This window comes from Mastigoproctus giganteus, chromosome 4 (assembly GCF_048544385.1).
Source record: "Mastigoproctus giganteus isolate SK-2022 chromosome 4, ASM4854438v1, whole genome shotgun sequence".
Lineage (NCBI taxonomy): Eukaryota > Metazoa > Arthropoda > Arachnida > Uropygi > Thelyphonidae > Mastigoproctus > Mastigoproctus giganteus.
In genome coordinates, this window is record NC_143578.1 from 101,393,930 (window position 1) to 101,415,658 (window position 21,729).

General features: G+C 36.7%; 1 protein-coding gene across 4 annotated transcripts in view; it reads right to left on the reverse strand.

Annotated features, from left to right (window-relative positions):
- Nucleotides 1-21,729, reverse strand: part of LOC150086955 (tyrosine-protein phosphatase 69D-like) — an 823,111-nt gene that overhangs the window by 51,798 nt on the left and 749,584 nt on the right. For all 4 annotated transcript variants that reach the window (XM_090371707.1, XM_090371706.1, XM_090371704.1 and 1 more), the window contains 3 exons: nucleotides 18,738-18,831; nucleotides 11,662-11,738; nucleotides 8,327-8,458 (listed from right to left, as the gene is read on the reverse strand). In XM_090371707.1, the coding sequence (XP_090227833.1) occupies nucleotides 8,327-8,458; nucleotides 11,662-11,738; nucleotides 18,738-18,831 (303 nt within the window). The remainder of the gene's footprint in view (nucleotides 1-8,326; nucleotides 8,459-11,661; nucleotides 11,739-18,737; nucleotides 18,832-21,729) is intronic.

The window sequence follows — 21,729 nt, forward strand, 5'->3', positions numbered from 1 at the left end:
ATGAGAAAATTCACTAAATAATTTGTCTTAAGTGATTGGAAAAGGGTGATATGAGTAGAAGAAGCCTGGACTGTGAAAGGCCAATATGTTCACAGTACAAAACTTTTTCCAGCTCCATCAATGTTACTTTTATGAATCTCTGAGAGTATAAATTTAGACATATAGTAGGATTTCAATAAGCTAAGTAGAATATGAACTATTAAGAGGAGTGTGACTAAGCCAGAAGTTATTTTGTTATTTTGGTTTTTAGGAGCATTAGCAACTAAGGCCATATTGCTCCGGGGATATGCGGCATTCCCTGACCTTTCCGCATCCTCTGTATTTGGTGGTTACGGGCTCGAACCCCGGTCTAATCAAGAAGCGTGTGCTATGCACTGCTGCTCCTGCCCAACTGGCTACGGACGCGCAAGAGCCAGAAGTGAGAGATTTAATGTCAGTCAATAGTTTTGGTTTTGGAATAGTTTAAATGGCATTGTGTGGGCTGATGAGTCACTTCAATCTCAACCAGTGCTCAGATAAGAAAACGTTAACAAATGAAATCCTAATATTTACTAAAATATCAAGGCCGAATAGATTTTATTTTTTTCAAAAGTTCTCATTGACTCTGGCAATGGGAGCCCTGATTAATTATGGATGCTGTCTTTTTATCTTGGATCTGATGAGATTTATTATTCATAAAAGGAAACATTATTCACCAAAATGTTTATTCTTTCCATTACTATTATATGCACATCTAACTGATGGAAATCACATGCTTCAATCAGCTGCTCTTTTTCAGTTGTAACACTGAGAAACTGGAAACCATTGAGGGCATTCTAAGAAAACTGTACTCAGAAAATAGCTCTCTAAGAGACCACTGCACCAGCTTGAAGACTTGCAATGAAAGTCCTTGAGCCTACTACAAGGTTTCCCCGGTCCCATCTCACAAGAATGCTCATCTCCTTCACCTAAGTCATCACTATGCCCCGAAGTGAAAATATTTGCACTATCTAAAGACAGTGCCTACAGCACCATGCTAAAATCTGTGAAACAGGCCTCCAAGATTGCAGACATTAATGAAGCCTAGCAATGCCGGATGCCCAGACCAGCACTGATTGGCATTAGCATTAGTAGAGGCATTTGATGCAAGAAAGCAAGCTTATGCAGCATCAGCCAAAAAAAAAAAAAAAAAAAAAAAAACCCACTTCCACTTCACCCCTCTGTTCGTTCAAAATACCTGTCCAGCTGAGCCTTAAACTTATTTAGGCTTTCAACCTCCACTACAAGGGATGGAAGTCTGTTCCACCAACCAACCACCCGCTGGCTAAAGGCAAATTTCCGCACGTCTATCCTATATCTGTCTTTCCTCAATTTGAATTTATGCCCTCTCAGGTGATTTTTCTGAGATAGAGGAAGAATCCCATCAGCATTGAGCATGCTTAAACCATTCAAGGCTTTATACACCTCTATCAGATCACCTCGCTGGTGCCTAGTCTCCAGACACTGTAATTTGCAAAACTTAAGCCTTTCTTCGTATGAGCACCCCTTTGTTCCATTCACTAATCTTGTTGCCCTTCTCTGTACTCGTTCCAGCAGCTCTACATCCTTCTTGAAATGAGGCCTCCAGACCTGTATACAGTACTCTAGGTGTGGCCTGACCATTGCCTTATACAAGGGAATAATCACCTCCTTATCCCTGCTGGAAAAATTCCTGTATATCATTGACAATACTCCATGAGCTACTCTTGCAGCCCGTCTGCACTGCTCAGAGAACTTCATATCTGCCTGCACAACCACCCCCAAGTCCCTTTCATTCTCTACTACTGTCAGTGTAGTACCACAGAGTTGATACGTTGCTCTGGGATTGCTGTTTCCCATGTGTAGTACTTTATATTTGTCAATGTTAAACTTCATTTGCCACCTCTCAGCCCATCTGCTCAACCTTTCCAGATCCTGTTGCAGCAGCATAGTGTCAGTAGTGTCCTTGACAACCCTGCCAACCTTTGTATCGTCTGCAAACTTGGACATTAAGCTTGATATACCATCATCAATATCATTTATAAATACAGAAAACAATAATGGACCGAACACTGAGCCCTGAGGGACTCCACTAATAACATTAGTCCACGATGAGCAGTGTCCATTGATTACCACTCTCTGTCTTCTCCCCCTCAACCACCCCTTTATCCATAGCAGCAATTTGCCTCCAATGTCACACTGCTCCAATTTGTGTAGCAGTCTTCCATGTGCAAAAGTATCAAAAGCCTTTCTAAGTTCCAAGTATATAATATCAAAGCTATTCCCTGCATCCGGTTCTTTTGTGACTGCATCATAGTATCCAATCAAATTGGTCAGGCAAGACTTCCCCTTAACAAAACCATGCTGTGTCCGAGCTATAACTGAAGTCTTGTCTAAATGATCCTGCAGTGCTTCTTTAACCAGTGCCTCCATTAATTTTCCTGGAACAGAAGTTAAGCTCACAGGTCTATAATTACTTGTGTCAGCCTTTGATCCTCCTTTGTGAATTGGGGTCACATTTGCACATTTCCAGTCTATGGGTACCTCCCCTGAGTCCAAGGAAGCTCTTATAATTATGGCTAAGGGTTTGCTTACTTCCTTTGCTGCCTCCTTTAATATAACTGGATAGATCCCATCCACCCCGGGTGCCTTTCTTGTGTTTATCTTCAACAGTTTCTCCTCCACTTTACTCCCAGTTATTTCAAGATTCTGTAGCTTACTGATGTAAGCACCCCGAAGTCAACTGCATTCCAGAAACAGCAAGACCACCTTGATTGGCACAAGAGTGGGTAATACTAGCCTCAGAATACAAAATCACCAAGTGAACAGCAATATTCTCGCGAATATTTTCATTATCAGGCCGGATCTGTCAACAAAAGTTGAACAAACAGAGGCACTATTGAAGGAACTAGGCACACCTGGTAAGCCTTTAAAAATCAATACCAGGCATTGTTCTTATGTCTTCTTCAGGATTCAGATTAATGGGCTCAATTACCAACAATACCTTAATGTTGAATACTGGCTCAAACACCTGTTGATAATGCCATACTATGGAAGACTAAAGGCTCAGAACTCATCAAGCCTGAACCCTATTCCACAACCATGCACAATAGCAACAGCACAGTTATCTGACTTCGCTAGCGGGATCTCTCAAAATATATCTGGAAACAGGTGTAGTTCATGGATGTCTCGCATGATGATGACAATCAAACATCACTCTGGTCAATTCCAATTAGAATATCCAGCAACAGGACCCATTGAACATGACATCAGATCATCATATGACCAGCAAATACTGTTCAGAGAGAAATCTCATCCAGGTATGGCCCTCTGTGGATGTAAATATCCAATTTTTCCTACAAAACATCAGGAGTGTTAAAAACAAACTAGGCAGCCTACTTGATTTGCTTACCTGCGCAGAGTATGACTTCATAATTCTGATCGAAACCTGGCTCAGATATGAAATGGAAATTGCTACCTTCACCTCAAACCTTGGTTATCACAAGCTAGCTGCTAATAGAATTGGAAGATGAGGTTGGGGTGTTGCAATCTGTCAAAGGAGTGCAATCCCCACTATTAAGACATCCACTTACCCAGGGGAAGATGTTGAAGCAGTTCTGGGACTCTACTGAGTTGCTGGAATGTCGATCTCTGTGTGTGTGCCATTTATTTCCCTCCTTCCATTTCTGAGGATTGTGTCCTCAATCTGATGGCCTGGCTGTCATCCACAATTAATCATCATCAAAAGCTCATCATCCTTGGAGACTTTAACCTTCCACTGCCAGCCACAAAGAAGCTCCTGGATACACTGTCATTGACCATGTCAGACATGGGCATTGGTCTTGTTGATGTTCCTCCCTCACCTTGCAATGCCACCCTACAGCACATCTTGTCTCAAATTGTTTGGAAAAAGAAACCCTGACCATAACCGATAATTTCCTACTGTTCGATCATGATCTGATTGCTGCCATAATATCACTGCAGGCACCTAAGGATGAATGTTCGCCAGTACAGGCTACTAACACTGTCAAGAGAATGTACAATCCAAAAGACATCAACATTGAAAAAGTTACTATCCTGTTCCAACTTTACCCATGGAACGTAATTGCTGAGCTGAACATCAGGCAGCCTGTGCCTCCTACAAGAAGTCACCTTTAGAAGGCTCACATGCCAAATTTTCCAAAGCAAGGATGGATTTCCAGAAGAACAAACAACCAGCTATTGATAAGTTCATGAATGGCCAGCTGTCCAGGGGCAAATGTATGTGGTCCACAAGTCATACTTGCCCCTCCCATCTTTAGATGTACACGAATGGTGTGAGAATATGCTACGTTTTAAGAGAGATCACTGCATGTCTGAAATATATCCTTGGTATGAAGCGCTTAACATTTCTTCACCTACCAGTAATATTGAAATTTCCAAAGAACAGCTAATAAAAATAATAAATTCACTACCTGACAAACCCACAATAGAAATTGATGCAATACCTCTTTTTAGTCTCAAAATTGCTTCTTACTTCATCAGCAGAGAGCTCACCCATCTCTACGGGCGCCTCCGTAGCCAGGTGGGAAGGAGCAGCAGTGTGTAGCACACGCTTCTTGATTAGACTGGGGTTCGATCCCGTCACCACCAAATGCAGAGGATGCAGAAAGGTCAGTGAATAACCACCGCATATTCCCGGAGCAATATGGCCTTAGTTGCTAATGCTCCTAAAAAAAAAAAAAAAAAAAAAACCAAAACCCATCTCTACAACAAAGTATTCAAACAGGCACAGGTTCCTTCAAGCTGGTTGACTTACAGTCATGGCAGTTCCAAAAAAGCCTCATGCAAAAACACAGGCAGACTTTGGGCCAATATTAATTACCTCTCCCTTCCTGAAATGCCTCGAGAAGTGTATCTATAATGTTGTTGCATTCACAATTTTTATGCATAGGCCTGAACATACCCATTGCACGGGCCTATGCACGAACTACTGTTACCTGTCTACAGTCCTTATCACAGAAAATACTTCACGTCTGGAATGACAATGAAGAGCTCCCATATTTTTAGACATGAAATCTGCATTTGACTCTGTCCAAACCACACCCCTTCTTGCCCTACTCAAAAGATTCTACGGGTTAACCAGCAATACACTTGAGCTCCTCAAAAATCTTCTATCTAGGAGAATACCATTCTCCTAGATAGATAGAAGATTGTTATTGAATGTTATTCACTTCACAAGTAATAACAAGACAGTCTACAGTCTGTAAAAGCATGGATATAGGTATCTCACAATGTGGTTATTTCTCAGCGCTGTTATTTGCTGCAATATGCTTTCTACTTATGGATTAGTTTCCAGTGTTCTTATTGTATGTGGATGAAACTGTGTGTTACTTGCCTTGAAAACACCATGTTGGTGATTCACAAGCAAGACAAACCTCCTCAGAAACTGTAAACAGCTACCTAAATATGTTCTGTCAGCATGCCAATTTTTTTAGCCTGTCAGTTAGTCCAGAGAATTCAAGCTATCTCATCTTTAATCCAGGTCGGATGACTTCTGCTGATACTGCAGCATTCTTATTTTCGTAATTAGCACAGACTCCCACAGACAGTGTCAAATTCCTAGGAGTAATCCTTAATGTGAACCTCACCTATAAACAACAAATCGAAGATCAGTATTCTAAAGCCTTGCGAGAGCCTTCTAGGGAATGAAAATAGATTTGTGCAAAACTCACAATAAACAAATAATCAGGCAATATCTCGCAACTTACTTCAGTAGTGTGCTCTCCTATGCCGTGGAGGTTTGGTCTACTGCACCTCCCACCAGCCTCAAGAAACTATGTCTCGAATTCTGGGTGCTGAAGTGAACTAGGCGCCTCCGTAGCCAGGTGGGAAGGAGCAGCAGTGCGTAGCACACACTTCTTGATTAGACAGGGGTTCAAGCCCATCACCACCAAATACGGAAGATGTGGAAAGGTCAGGGAATGACCACTGCATATCCCGGAGCAATATGGCCTTAGTTGCTAATGCTCCTAAAAACCAAATAACAAACAACAAACAAACGAAGTGAACCAACTTGTAGTCTCACCAGATCTACATAATACCCAGATCTGAATTCTGCTCCAACCTTCAATACGCACCCACAGTTCACACAGCCCATGTGCTAAAAATAAAGGCATTCCTTCATCTGTGCTCATCTAATCATGATTACATGAACATCTGAAACACTGTTGGTTTGGCATTTGCTGGAAGACACCTCCACAGTACCCCCTCATTGTGCTCAAGGCTCCAGAGATTACAGAGTTTGAATAGACACTCCCCAATGTGACTCTAGACACTCTGAACTCACTCAACATTGACACTGACCTATGGTCTACTGACATGTCATATTGTGATGACATCTTGGCCTATCTTTCTATACGAAAAGGACAGGTGTATATAATTCTCTTTATGGTGCATTTGTTTTTGTCTTTATTGGTTATTGTATATGCTTAACTTTGTAATGCAGCTTAACTTTGTATTTCTGTGTTTGGTCACTTGTATAGACAACATAGTGTGAGAATCCTCTGGTTACCTGTGTATGGAATCATAAATGTACATGATTTTAGTTATTAAAGAACTTTATTATTATGATGCAATATATTTTTATTCCTAAAAGATGAAGCAGCAAGTTCTAGTGGAGAGTTGTCACAATTAAAAAAGCAGTTTTTTTGAGATATATGACATTGTTTTTTCTTATAAATCAGGTTTCACAGAGGATTTAAAAATAAAAAATAACAGTTAATTAGGCATTTTAAAGTTAGAAATCATACCTATAAATTTTATATAAGTTTTCACAAGCTGTCTTAAAAACTCAGGAAAAACATAGTTAAGGAGGTAAAACCTCTTAAAATCAAAACTAAGTAAAAATAGCTGGTGCACATTAAGTGAAACATGCTGTATATAGCAACATAATGGTATCTGTACATTATAATCGTGTATCACAAGAATTGTTTAGTATCTAAAGAAATCTGCTATGTGATTTTACATTGTATTTAGCAATGCAGTGTAAAAATTAAAGTTTTATTATATGTCCTTATCCTTATTCTATGCAAATAATGAAGTAATTAAAAAAAAACAATTGTATAAATTTTTTTCAATTACAGTACTCAATTATTGGGATCTTTGGAAATTCTAAACAGTCTAAAAAAAAATTAACAAAATACAGGTAGTTCCTGACTTTATGAGTTAATTCATTCCTAGCATTCGCTTGTAAAGCAGGAATTTATTCCCCATATACATAATGTTAAAAACAGGGGCTATGTTGTCAACAATGAAATTTAACCATAGTAGCATTAAAAAAAAGTCAACAAAACAATAGTTTATGCTTAACAATGATTTATTTATCCAAAGAAATGAAAACAGAGCCTTTAAAATCAAGCAAATTATAATAATAAAGAAATTATTTATGTCATACAAATGTTAAAGAATGTTTATTCTTCATCATCATCATCAACTAAATGCACACTCGTTGATGGTTCATCACTTGTTAATGGTTCTTTAACAGCCATTCCGGCCGCATGTTTGCTTATGATCTCATATTTTGTTTCCAATGTTATTCCTCTTTGCTGTTTCTTTTTATTAACATCACTCTCCATAGTATTACTTCATTTTGGCATACTGTACAGTATTAATAAGAGGGATAAATTTTAAATAAGACAAGACAGCAAAAATGAAGAGTAACAACCATTCTTTGTAATGTCAGCATGGTAAGTGCTTTATGTTATGTGAGTCAGTGAGACGCTCTTGTCTGCCTGAACAGACAAGCACAACACATGCTGTAATACTTTATTGTATAGCTACGCACATAGTTTGAAATTGCTGTATTTATGAATTTTTGGCATTTATTTATTGCAATTCATGTTCATTTTGTTGATACTTTATACTTGAAGAAAATAACTTGTAAAGCAAAAACTCAAAGCAGGAACTGCCTGTACACTTATAACACTAACCACTTACTCCAACCTGTACAATACATGTTTAACACATACAAAGAAGCTTTCGCATAGTGATGCAGTGTGGTGTAATACACTCTATATTCCTGCTCAGTTGCATTTTATAAGGACTATATCCAGAATGTGCTAGTGCTTTGCCTGCTTATTGAGCACAGCAGTGTTTTTCCCCCTTTCAGAAATAAAAAAGAATCAAAATATGTTGTATAATAATCCTGTTTGTCAGAGAAGTGTAACTGGAAGAATATTTAATTGATGAATTACTAAAAGAAAAAACTGTATGTTATACAGGTAAATTCAAATTATATCAGTGAAACGATAATTTTCATGCAGTGCAATAATTGTGAACAATTTCTTACCTGTGTTTCTCCTAGCTCAGATAGCATAACTAAAGTAGTCACATTTTGATCCTTCAGCATCCTCCAGAATTCTGTAAAAGTGCATTCAAGAGGATCCTGAGTAACAATGAACGATAATGACCGATCATAGCCCTAAAAAAAAAAAAGAAGAAAATCAATTAAGATGTATGGCACTATTCTTAAAATGAATATATTATCAGTTAATTAGCAAATTATACAAGTAAGTTAAGACCTCTTCTGGTTATCATCAGTATTATATGCAAACAAAGATAGTAGTTATTTATCACAGGAAAAGTATGATTAATCAACTTTGTTTGTGCATTGTACCATTGATTATAATCTCCCCCACCAAGGAGTCTATGGTATCTGTTCTAATCAACTAATAATAAATTTATTTTCATGCAGAGTAGCTTTAAATATCAAAATAGTAACCTTCATAAAAATGTCCTTTGATAAACATATAATTGGAAATCAATTAAGTTCTAGTCATACTGTATACTACACAGGAAAACCATTGTTTATTTCTAAGCAGGACCAAACATAAAGTTAAAATCTTAAATATTATTTATTTTTTTTTCAAGGAATGGCAGTACACTGGTTAACCTCAATTAGGATGGAAAGAAGCAAGCATACCAGCTGTGTGCGTGGGTATAAGAGCCTGTAGTATCGGTATAATCATTTTTATTATTTTTTTTCGGCAGTTTGTTATCTCCAGACTTGTTCTGTTACATGTGTGGATGTTATACAGATCTGAAGCAGAGGAAGCTAACATCGTTGGTTGATAAATCTGGTGAATGGATGATTATTATTATTATTATTATAATTAGCCATATGGTGCAAGGAAGCCTGAGGCTTTTGCTGCACCAGCCAAAAAAAAAAAAAAAAAAAAAATTCTGAGTTACCCCTCAGAGAGAGAGAGAGAGAGAGAGAGAGAGAGAGAGAGAGAGAGAGAGAGAGAGAGAGAGAGAGAGAGAGAAGGGGGGGGGGTCAGAAATAGAAGGGAATCACCAAGAAAGAGAAGAATGATGATATCCAGCTCAGGACCCTGGGTGTGCCAAGCCCATACTCACCAGATGTGAGCCCCTATCTGAGAACACCAGAGTTAAATGAGTTTTAAAGCCTAAAAGCTGGAACATGATAATTAAGATTACACCTCAGAAGCTTATTCAAATAAAGCACTACATTTCCATAATCAGCAAGAATTGGATGGTTCACAGATAGTTACATGCTATTCATTCCTATTGTACATTCTGTCCATATTAAAGATTACGAAGATGTGCAGCATGTGTTAGAAGATGAAATATAACCAGCATAAGTGGGATATCTGTGGGGACTTCAAGTACTTCCTTACTACAGAAGACGAGAGTGGTCTGCCAGAATTGAGTTACAGCCTGGCGCGCGTGCACACACACACACACACACACACACACACACACACACACACACACACACACACACACACACACACACACACACACACACACACACACACACACACACACACACAATATAGTAAACAGCCCCCTGGTTCTATGAAACAAAGTTTTGCTTCCACCACAGACTCCATATCAAACTGGTAGTGATAAAACAATTTGTTAAAGCACTGGATCCTAAAGGTTACACTTTCAAACATTTTGGATACATTCTATGTATCCAAAATTGCCTGAAGCAAAAGTGAAAGGTCGCATATTTATTGGACTGCAAATTAAGCAGATGCCGACTTCACAAGAACTGGGAGACAACGTGACCAATCTTGAGCAAAATGCCTGACAGTTGGTTTGTCTTGTAGTGAATGAATTTCTTGGTAATGTTGAGTGAAAATTACAAAGTGACAAGTTGATTGTCCACCTATAAGTTATGGAAAGATGGGATGCAGAATGTCAATCAAGCTCCATTACTTACACTCTCACTTGGATTTTTTCAGAACCAATCTGGACAATGTTAGTGAAGAGCACAGGAGAGATTCAACCAGGCATACAGTGAACAGAGAAGAAGCATGAAGGAAGGTTGGGATGAAGATGGAAGGGGACAACTGTATCTGGTTCTTGTTTCAGGAAGATCACACTGACCAAAAAAGATGATGTTCAAATGTATATTTTTAAGAAAAATTTTTTGGTTAACCTGAGGAGGATTTCTGTTTTTTAATTTGTAATTTTTACATATTTGTAAAAATCCATGTAAAAATTTGTAATTTGTACATAGACAGCACTTGAACTGCCTCTAGTGGTGGTTAGTCTGCTAAGACTGTTTCAAAGCTCAACCCTTGAAACATAATCAGTATTGAACAGTTGTGAGCTTAGTACCATCAAGTATGAGAATTTTGAATTTATCATCATTTATCTATCCTATTTGGTTCCTAAATTAGTGATGTTTTTAATTTACAGGAGGCTCTATATTTACCAGACAGAATTTATATTTAATTTAATAATTATATTCTGTTATCAACTACAAGGCACATTCCATTTAATTTACATGGTAATGAAGAGTACATCCATATTCAATATCTCTTTTTTGAACCCTTCACCTTATCCTGAAGCAAAAGTCTTTCATATAACAAAATGGTGGTGTGTTGTTGTTTAGTTTTTAGGAGCATTAGCAACTAAGGCCATATTGCTCCGGGAATATGCGGTGGTCATTCCCTGACCTTTCCGCATCGTCCGTATTTGGTGGTGATGGGCTCGAACCCCGGTCTAATCAAGAAGCGTGTGCTATGCACTGCTGCTCCTTCCCACCTGGCTACGGAGGCACGTACAAAATGTCGGTGGAAGCTAAGGATGTAGGTTGGTGTTTTGGTTTTTAGGAGCATTAGCAACTAAGGCCATATTGCTCTGGGAATATGCAGTGGTCATTTCCTGACCTTTCTGCATCCTCCGTATTTGGTGGTGACGGACTCGAACCCCGGTCTAATCAAGAAGCATGTGCCACGCACTGTTGCTCCTTCCCACCTGGCTATGGAGGCACCTAAAGGATGTAGACCATGATGTGAGCCGACCGGGCTAGCCGAGTGGGTAAAGTACCTTCCTGGCAACCCAAACGTCGCGGGTTCGATTCCCGCCTCGGGCTTGGATCAAAGTACTGCAAAAACCGTGGGAGGTGCAATATGGCCACAGATGCCGATGCGCCAACAACTACTAAATCAAAAAAAAAAAAAAAAAAAAAGACCATGATGTAATCTCTGCTAATGCTCAAGAAGTGGAACACTCATATTATAGGTTCTACTGCTTATATGAATGCCATTTCTCTCTCTCTCTCTCTCTCTCTCTCTCTATTTTTTTTTTTTTTTCTGCAGTGAAATATTTCAGATGCTATTTTGTAAAAAGAACTAATATACTCACCTGAATGAAGGAGGCATTGATGTAAGATGAATGATCTTGTGAAAGTGAAGGAGGTAGAATAACTCTGTTGATGTCATCTATTAAAAGAAAATTGCCAAATATACATATGCTTCACATCAACATAAAATATAAAGTTACACTTAACTGTGTATTAGCTTTAAAAACACACGATTATGAAGTAACCAACCATACAGTATTGATGATTTTATTAGTGTTATTCTTGGGTTTACTGGATATACAAGGTCTAGCAGAAACTATGTGTACATTTTTTGCATTTCAATAAGTACTTTTTTCTTTTTATTGAAAAAAAAAAAAAAAAAGGACTTATCTTTTCAATTAGAGGACGAATTAAAAAAGTTTTGGCAGAATTGTCTTGTTATGACTTCCTAAACAACATTTACAAATGACCCTGTCAAGTAATTCCTCTGCAATTGAACAACGTTAACCATTACTTTTTGGAATATCTTAGAAAACATTCCACAGGAGTAATAGTTAACTGAACCTGATTTTTTTATTTTGGGGGTTAGGAAGGGGGAGGAATTGAGCAGGCCAGTTTGAATATGGACTGTAGCTCCATCTTCCCAAAGCCACGAAAACTGGATACCAAGGTGATGCATTTCATGTGGTGGAAAAATTTAAAACCTATCAAATACAGTACCATCCTCTGTAACAGATGCATTCTTCTGCTGTTCATTTACAAAAAAGTAGGGCCCAATCAATCTTGAATAGTATAGTGCAACGTCATCCTGAAGGTGATGTAATGCACTATACTGTTACCTTAATGAATCTGAAGAGGATTGTATACTTAAGAGAAAGATTGTATACGAAGAGAAAATATACTTAATCAGTTATTTACAGTTTATTTTCAATGTTGGAATTTAATTTTTTAATTATCAAAATCTCATACAAAATTGCACACAGTTTTGTTTGTATTTTTTCACAGAAATTTTTTGTATCTAGGTTAATCTAACGATAATGGTAAATAGCTACTAGAATTTTGTGAGAGCCACCCAATGTTAAATACAAACAGTATTTCAGCATAAAGAGAGGAGCCACAAGTTTATGTGGAAGGAGCATAACAGAAAGAAAAAAAAAAACATAATTGACGATATCATTAGGGCACTGAACAACCAGTTGAATTTATAAGGATATAGGTTTTTACAATTAGAGGTCACAATTACCTTATTTTAAGTAAATTTTTTAAAAATGATAATTAGTGCAAAAATAAACACTACAAAAAAAGTTTTAAAATGAGAAAAAACTCAAATTTGGTAATAGCTATTAAATAAAGAAACCTTCTTGCTCAAAAGTAAAATGCCATTCAAATGTTGATATGATTTTAGATGAATAATGGCAAAAATTTAAGAGAAACTTTAAAAAAAAAAAAAAAAAAAAAATCCAGAACACCAGGATGGATCCAAGAAGTTAGAGGTAGTCAGAGAAAATAAAAAATATAAAACAATTTTTGGTAAATAAAAAATCCTTACTGGAACATAAAGAAGAGTGCTAAGATATGTGCGAAAGAGGCAAAGCAAAACCATCAGAAGAGTTTTGGAAGAACATAGTAAACACGTTATCAGAAAGGTGGGAAAATGTTTTGGTTTGGTTAAACATCTCAGAAAACAGAAGGGAGGGGGAACCATAACAAAGTTAATCAAAAATGGTAAGGGGTAAAGTTAAAATAGAATAGAAGGTTATTTCAGAAGAATAGAGCAAATACTCTGGTGATTTTCAAAATGAAGGAGCTGAATACATCACTAAAGATTAAAAAAATTGAAATTGGGAAAATTTTGAATATTATATCTATTGCCAAAGTATAAAAGGTTCAAGAAAAATATCAAGTATGGAAAGGTATCAGCAGATTTAGATGAAATTCAACCTAAGTGTTGAAAGCAGGGGTGCATTGTTGATATCATATTATCCAGAAGCTGTTTTTACACAGGACAAGTTCCAAAAAGAAGAAAAAATCAAAGCATTAATTGTACCAATATATGAAAAAGGGAAATAAAGTTATTCAGCTGTATGGAAATTACAGAGGAATTTCACTATTGAGATTGCTGGGTCTATGCAAGTATCTTGGAGAAGAAGGTTAGAAGTACTGTTCATTGTAGCCATGGGGAAGAATAGTCAAGTTTTAAGAATAAAAAATAGAACCGACAGGTGGTAGTAGTTGTAAGACAAATGAGGGAATAAGAAAAAATCTTGGGGTAACAAATATCGAATCAAGAGTAAGTGATGAAAACTTAAGATGGTATGGGAAGCAGAAAGGATATGAGAAGGGAGAGTAGCTAAACAGATATTTAAAGCAAAAATAAAGAATAACAGGTCCAGAGGCAGACCAAGAGGAAGGTAGGTTGATTTTATCAAGTAAGCATTAGAAGAAAGAAGGTTTACTCTGTCTAGGAATTTAATAGGAAATTTAATACTAATAGTGAATGGAAGGCTGACAGTCCAGAACAACTGATATGGACTACTATTACAATGACCTGTATATATCCACTAGATAATGATAATGGAAAGTCATTGAGACAGTTTATGAATGTTTACTGATGTGTTGTGTTTCTGCTCTTGCTGCCAACCTTAAATCATTTTCTAAGTGTTATTGTCTATTCACTATAGTGTTGAGTGGATAGAGACCTCTCCCTTCCTGAGATAAAGAGTGAGAATGATCATTCTTGCTGTTGTTGTGAATGTAATTTGTGGTATTTGATTGAATCAAAGGGGCTTCTATAGTCATGCCTGAATTGGTGGGTGTTGTATCACCAAAAGTTGTGGGTACTCTAAGTAGGTAGAATCTATGATTTTCTGTTATGCTATAATGTACCACTTCACTATTTGTCATTTTCCTATATCTAGTGCCTTAGGAATGTTCTTTCAGTCTTGACTTGACCTGGCCTGGCCTGGCCTGCCTGCTGTAGGTGCTACTTATCACCTGACAGTTTACCTGATAAAGTGTATCTCTGTTTCTGAGTGTAGAGGAAGAGAAGGCACTCAGAGCAATTGCCTTGATTTTTGGTACCTTTCTAGAATACTTTCTCATTGTGTTTATTGGAAATTATTGGATGCTATGGAAAAGTGAAAGATGAGTCTATTTGATTTCTTGTTCTTCCAAAGGCAAGTGTTGGATGTTTTGCAACTTTGAGAGAGTGTTCTGCATAACTCTTCTGCAGAGGTGTATTGTTAAAAAAAAATAGTATCGGAATGCTCGTTCTCCAGAAGACTATATGATAACACCACATCGACTGTACAGTAACTGAATCAGACTTCAGAATCACGGTTCATAGAACAACCAGTTCTAGCATTCAGCTCATGGTGAATAAAAATGCAGCACTTGCACACATTATAGTATATCTCATTCATTGGATCTCTTTATCTAACACATTGTACTTTAGTAAGAAGCATTCAAGTTTCATTGAAAAATTTATATTTTTGTTTTCAAATAAATTTTTAAAGAAATCTATTAATTTTAAAGATTACTATTAATATATATATTTAGTAGCAATGGGTAAAATAGAGATTTCTCCCTCCCCTTTGATTATGCCATTGTTTCATAATATTAGGTGTTTAAATTTAATGATTTTCTATTATGACATTTAGAAAAAAATACCAGAATGTTGTTCCGGTGCATTCTGGCCCGAATACACCACTGCTCTTCTGGTAAAGTAGGTTGGCTATCCATTGTTAGGGTTAATTTGTTTGATTATGTTGGGTTCTTTAGCATCTGTGAGCTGTTAGGGTCAGGCCCTGAAATGTTTGGTATGTAGAAATTGTAAATTAAAGATTAATTCTCAATTAAACTAGTACAAATTGTATTTTTTGTGCATAATACAGGTAGTCCTCAGTTTACAATGGGGTTCCATTACTGAAGGAACCATCACAAAAAAAAATAAAAAACGGTGTAAAATGAACCTAATTATATAATGTAAGTCAATGAGTTATATTCCAGGCTGCTCTCTAAATTGATATAAGTAACATATTTGAAGTCTGAAATGAATGCTATGAATGTAAAACAGTACTTTTATCAATATAAATCAATCAAATATGATACAACATAAAATAACCAAACTAAATTTAATTAAATAAAAAAATTCAATTTTGTATCGAATTTTAAGCCCAGACCAAAAGTTTTTGTAAGTGCCAGCGTAAGCCCCTGCATTGATATTTTTTGACAGTAGCATAATGCAGAGATTTTACTTCTCTGATGAAGTCCCTGGTTGAGGATCTTCCCTTTTTTGAAGAAAGCATGCAACATTGACTTTTGAGATTTTCTCTTTCTTTCTTTGAGAATCTCAGAATAAGGGCTAATGGATACAATTATGCTCCTTTTGACTTTTATACTTCGCTCCCAGTTATGGTCAATCTCACAGAGCTAATCAGTGAGGGTCTCCATGGGTGAAAGGATATACTGTAGATGGCTTGTATTCATAGATTTTAGAGGAGGTGTTTCATTTTTTCTTTCTCCTCCTCCTCCTCCTCCTGTTGGCTTAGTTCTTTAGCCAATTCTTCCAAGTCTACATTGGAAAGCTGCTGTCCATGGCTATCCAACAGCTCAGTTACATCTTCAGCTGTAACCTCATCCAATCCTGCCTCTTTTTCCAGCCTGTTAATGCCCCCAACAATGTTCTCCACTGGTTCTAATCCTGTAAAGTCGTGCATAAATTGCAGGAGAAGTTTTTTTTATTATTATTATTATTATAAGCTATATAGTGCAAGGAAGCCTGAGGCTTATGATACACCAGCCGAAAAAAAAAAAAAAATCCCCAGTTACCCTAAAAGAGAGAGAGAGAAGTAAAAGGGAATCACCAAGAAAAGAAGAATGATGATATCCAGCTCAGGACCCTGGGAGTTTGCACCACACTCCATTCAAACAGTTCACTGACACTTCCTTCCAAGCTGCATTGATGTTATTAATGCCCTTCAAAATGTCAAATGAGCACCCATAATCCTTGATAGTTTTGTCTGACCTATCCAAGACTCACAATTTCCATGAAGGTTTGGCAGAGGTAATAGTCTTTAAAGGTTGCTATTGTTATGTTGTTGTTATTTGGTTTTTAGGAGCATTAGCAACTAAGGCCATATTGCTCCGGGGATATGCGGTGGTCATTCCCTGACCTTTCCACATCCTCTGTATTTGGTGGTCACCGGCTCGAACCTCGGTCTAATCAAGAAGCGTGTGCTACGCACTGCTGCTCCTGCCCACCTGGCTATGGAGGTGCCCAGGTTGCTATTACCCTTGGTCAATTGGTTGCAAAACTGAAGTGGTGTTTGGTGGCATGTAAACAACATTGATGCCCAGAGATGTTCTGACTTCAGCAAGGTTTGCAGGATGGCCAGGAGCATTGTCCAAGAGAAGAAAAGCCTTGGCTAGTAATTCATTCTCTTGACAAAAATGGAGCACAGTAGGGCAAAAATAGCTTGTGTACCAATCCACGAAGATTTCTTGTGTCATCCAAGCCCTGCTGTTCCATTTCCAGTAGACTGGCAATGTGGCTTTGTTTAGGCCTTGAGAACACGTGGAGTCTGTGTATGGTACACCAACGTTGGTTTTAATTTTAAAGTGCCAGAGTGCCTGTCTTTTGGCAGCCTTGAAACCTGGAGCAGACTGCTCTTCATGGGCAATGAAGGTTCATGATGGAAATTTACATTAAATCGTCAACATTAAAAATGAGATCAGGAGGATAATTACCCTCCTCTACAAAGGCTTGAAACTCTGCAGAAAATGGCACAGCTGCCTCAACATCTGCACTTGCCACTAAATTTCCCACAGTGGCACTTACTTCAAGATTTAAATTACATGAACCATCCCTTGCTACCTAAAAATGTTTTATCACCACCCTCTTTTTTCCTAAGATCTTCAAAAATTGACTTTGCCTCATCAGTAATAACAGCTTGAGTCAACAAAATGTTTTTTTGATTTAAGTCATCCACACACAATGACAATAATTTCTCCATTTTTTTCTAAAGTTTACTTCTGCTATATCTCATTTGTGTTGCACTTACTGTTGTATTGACTGTTTTATTTCATCTGTATTTTTCATTATGATACTCACAGTTGATGTTGGAAATTTCATACTTCACACACCTTAGGACATGTCTGACCATCTTCCATTCTACGAATTAGCTCCATCTTTTTTTCCAACATGATAAAGCAACATAATTTTTTAGTGACATTTTCACTTGGCTTTACTGTTCTTCTCTTACTATACATGGTGGCTCTTATTTTATTAATTTAATCAACAATTTTTAATTAAACTCATAGATTAGCACTGTAGAATAGTGGCCCGACAATAGTACACCAACAAGCGAACTGAGTGTTCCTTGCCTCTTATCTCTGACCATCTCATCCCTGATTGGCTTAGAGGATAGATGGGGACAGCTCTCATCTCTGATTGACTGTGCTGTTTCTTTACATTATATCCGATATTTATAGTTGCACATTTTTTAAATTTTTATAGTTTTTTGATATTTTTGGCCTTCTGGTTTCAAAACCATCATTATTGTGAATTGTCGCCAAACAAACCATCATAAACCGAGGGCTACCTGTACACAAGTGAAGTGTCTTGATTTCATATTTTATTGGATCCGTTATAGGTATGCCCTTCTTTGAACACATCAGAGAAATTTGTAAATTAATAAACTTAAGTTGATGGAATTAATACCATGACCATCAGGAAAGAATATAGTCAATATCAGTAATGTTTACAGCAATATAACTGGTTAAGGCATTTATTTGCCGCTAAAAAGAGGCAGGATGAAATTCCATCAGACAGAAATGTTTGTTAATTCCTATGTGGACAAATTAATAGTTGCTGATTTATGATAATTGTTTTTAAGAAAAAAATTCAATAAGAAACACCACTAAAGGTAATCCATGTTCTTTAAAGAATAAAGGACCAGTTGTCAGGTTGATATGAAACAGTGGAAAGCAGAACTCATTCTTATAAATTCTCTGCAAGGAGTGATAATGGAGATTTTCTCATGGCATTTACTGATGCTTTGCCAAGTGTTTCATGATCTAAAAAAAAAAATGTATATGCAAATACAGTTGATTATCTCTGGTGAATTTAATTACTTACATGGTACAATGCATTCATATCTGTTTTTACTTTTATTCATTTCCATTGTTCCCACACAGCAAGTCTTTGGGTCTTCTATTACTTCACCTAATTTCTAAAATAAAATAAAAACAGTTAAAAGTTAATATTAAAAATATTCTGCAAACTTTTTACAATATATAATCTATACAAGTATATGTTAACTGTAGGGTAGTAGACTTGAAATTTTGTGATGTGGAAATGTTTAGAACTAGCTGTTTGTGCAGAAAGAAAATACTGGTAATTTCCTTTCTGCAATTATCATATTGGATATTGAAGAAGAAAAAATTATGATTACTAATGACAATTCTTATACATTTAACTTCAGCATAAGGGCGGGCGGGGGGGGGGGGGGGCTGGCAACCAGGTGTTTGAATGTTTTTTTTTTTTTTTTTTTAGATAGACCTAGGAACACTTATACATGCACATATTTTATTGATTATTATCTTTATTTGAATATTAGGAAAGCATGTGAATAATAATATGTATTAATCACAATAAATGACAATAATATATTACTTCCAAACATTTGACAATACATGGAACAAACAAGTTTATGAAATACACGTGTGTATAAGAAAATTATAAAAGTAAAGAATAACAGAAGTATGTGCAGAGGCAGATTTACAGTGAAGGTTAAGCTTCAGGGCCCCTAGCAATATGTTCCCATGGTCATATGTTTTTGTAAGATTTGCAAAAGTAAGATATTTTAACCACCACTGTCTCTTTCCATTCCAACTTCCCCTCTGTTGTGTCGGGTGGCATTTCAGTCATGGGTGCCGGCAGGATATTTTGCAAGGTGGTGCATGTGGGAATAAATTTTTGTTCACCAAATGTTTGGAAAAAAATGCAAAATTTTAATTGTCAAGTTTGATTTACGTGTACAGCTGAGCCAACATTTCATGATTGGTGGGAGAAAGGACTTGTATTGTTTTAATGCTTCAATAAATTAACAAAAATATTAAAAATTGTGCATTAGTTTGATATCCAGAGGTGGTACACTTGCACCACCTTTGGACTTCGAATGTCCATGATGCAAGATGGTACACTTTGCACCACTTTGAACCATGCTGCTGGCACCCATGGTTTGAGTGACCATTAGCTTTAAAAAAATACAAAGAAATTTTGATTTTCCCTACCAATGTAACTACTGACTTCATTTTTCTTAAAGATGGCCCCACAAAACCTCCATCCCCCCTACGAAAAATGCTGTGCTGCTTTCTGCAGTTGCACGTTTTGTATCGCCAATTTTCTTGAACAGCAATATACTCTGATGCTGAAAACTAGTCTTTTCGGCTTTCTTGTGATTCATTTGTATTACGATGCCTTTCAATATCACTTAATTCGGCTGCCAGCATGCATTTACAATATTTACAAAAACATTTTAAATAATCATCTTTTAATCTGTAGAGCCAGTTCTTAGATTTAACATCTTTAAGCCATTGATCACAAAAGTGCTGACTGTATTTTTTGCTCATTTTCAAAAAGTGGCAAAATTACACATATAAAAAGTATAGTTTAATATGAAAATTCATAAGTGAAAAAAAAAATCAGTTACCTACTCAAAGTAATTGAATCATCACAAAGGAAAAAGGGCAAGTTTTTGTCAGCACTCTGACCAATTCAGAACAGTGGTTTGCATGCAGAAACAATTTAAGTTACTGCATCTTTGTTCTGGGCAGTCTACTCCAGTAATTCAAAAAAAAGTGAACCAGCATAAAGCGGCCCTCCATATTAGGAAAATTAGACTATCGAATTTCTTTGACTTCGTATCCACCTACATTATAGCACTCAGATCTCTTTCTTTCTCTATTGTTTTTAATTCAACACCACCAACTGTATGAGTTATTTTGAGGTTGTTATTCCCCAGGTGTAAGACGTTGCATTTTTCTGCATTAAAACGTAGTTATTTTTCTGACCATCCTTTAAGCATGTTCAAGTCATCCTGAAGGAGTGATTCTTGGCACTGATCATTAATGACTCTTCTAATCTTTACATCATCTGCAATTTTTTGACATCATGCCCTCTATCCCTTCATCAATGTCATTTATACAAATTAGAAACAACTTTGTGTCAAGAACTGATCCTTGGTTCAATGCACTCTTTCACTGTCTCCCTCAAAATTACTAGATATATGCCATCAACTTCTGGAGCCTTACTTACCTTTAGGCTTAAAAATTTTTCCTAATAAATAATCATCTGTGATTTCAAAATCGCTAATTCATATGCCTCAGCCTTAATCACACAGTCTCTTTCACCATGACAAGTGAGGAGAGGCTGTGTGATAGGTACTTCAGAGCCATCAGTATAGATGGCTGTGAAGTACCTATTCAATTCATAAGCACCATCAGCTGGGTTAGCTAAACCTTTCTCATACCCATTACACAAGTGTCTAATCTGATTCATTTTCTTTTTCTTTGTATTCATCCACCTTGGCATCCTCATTATTGGTGTAATGAAGAATATCTATTAATCATCACTTGCTGCCTTCTGCCCTGCAGCCATCTTAAATACATCTTAGAATCTTTCCAGTAATCTCAACATGTTCCAGCTTATACAGTAATCTCTCATAAGAGATTGAATCAGATGCCTTCCTAAAATCCAAACAAACTATGTCAAAATTGCTCCTTACATCAAGCTCATGAGTAACTGTATCAAAATAGTTTACAAGGTTAGTTGAATGTGTTTTCCCTTAACAAAACATAATTCTGTTTCAGAATGCTACTTCTATCTAAATGTCCCTGGACTGTACTCTTAATTATTGCCTCCAAGGTTTTCCCTACCAATGTAACTACTGACTTCATGCTTACTTCACCTTTATGTATTAGGGTTAAATTGTGTTTCAGAATGCTACTTTTATCTAAATGTCCCTGGACTGTAGTCTTAATTATTGCCTCCAAGGTTTTCCCTACCAATGTAATTACTGACTTCATGCTTAGAACCACCTTTATGTATTAGGGTTACATTGACACTT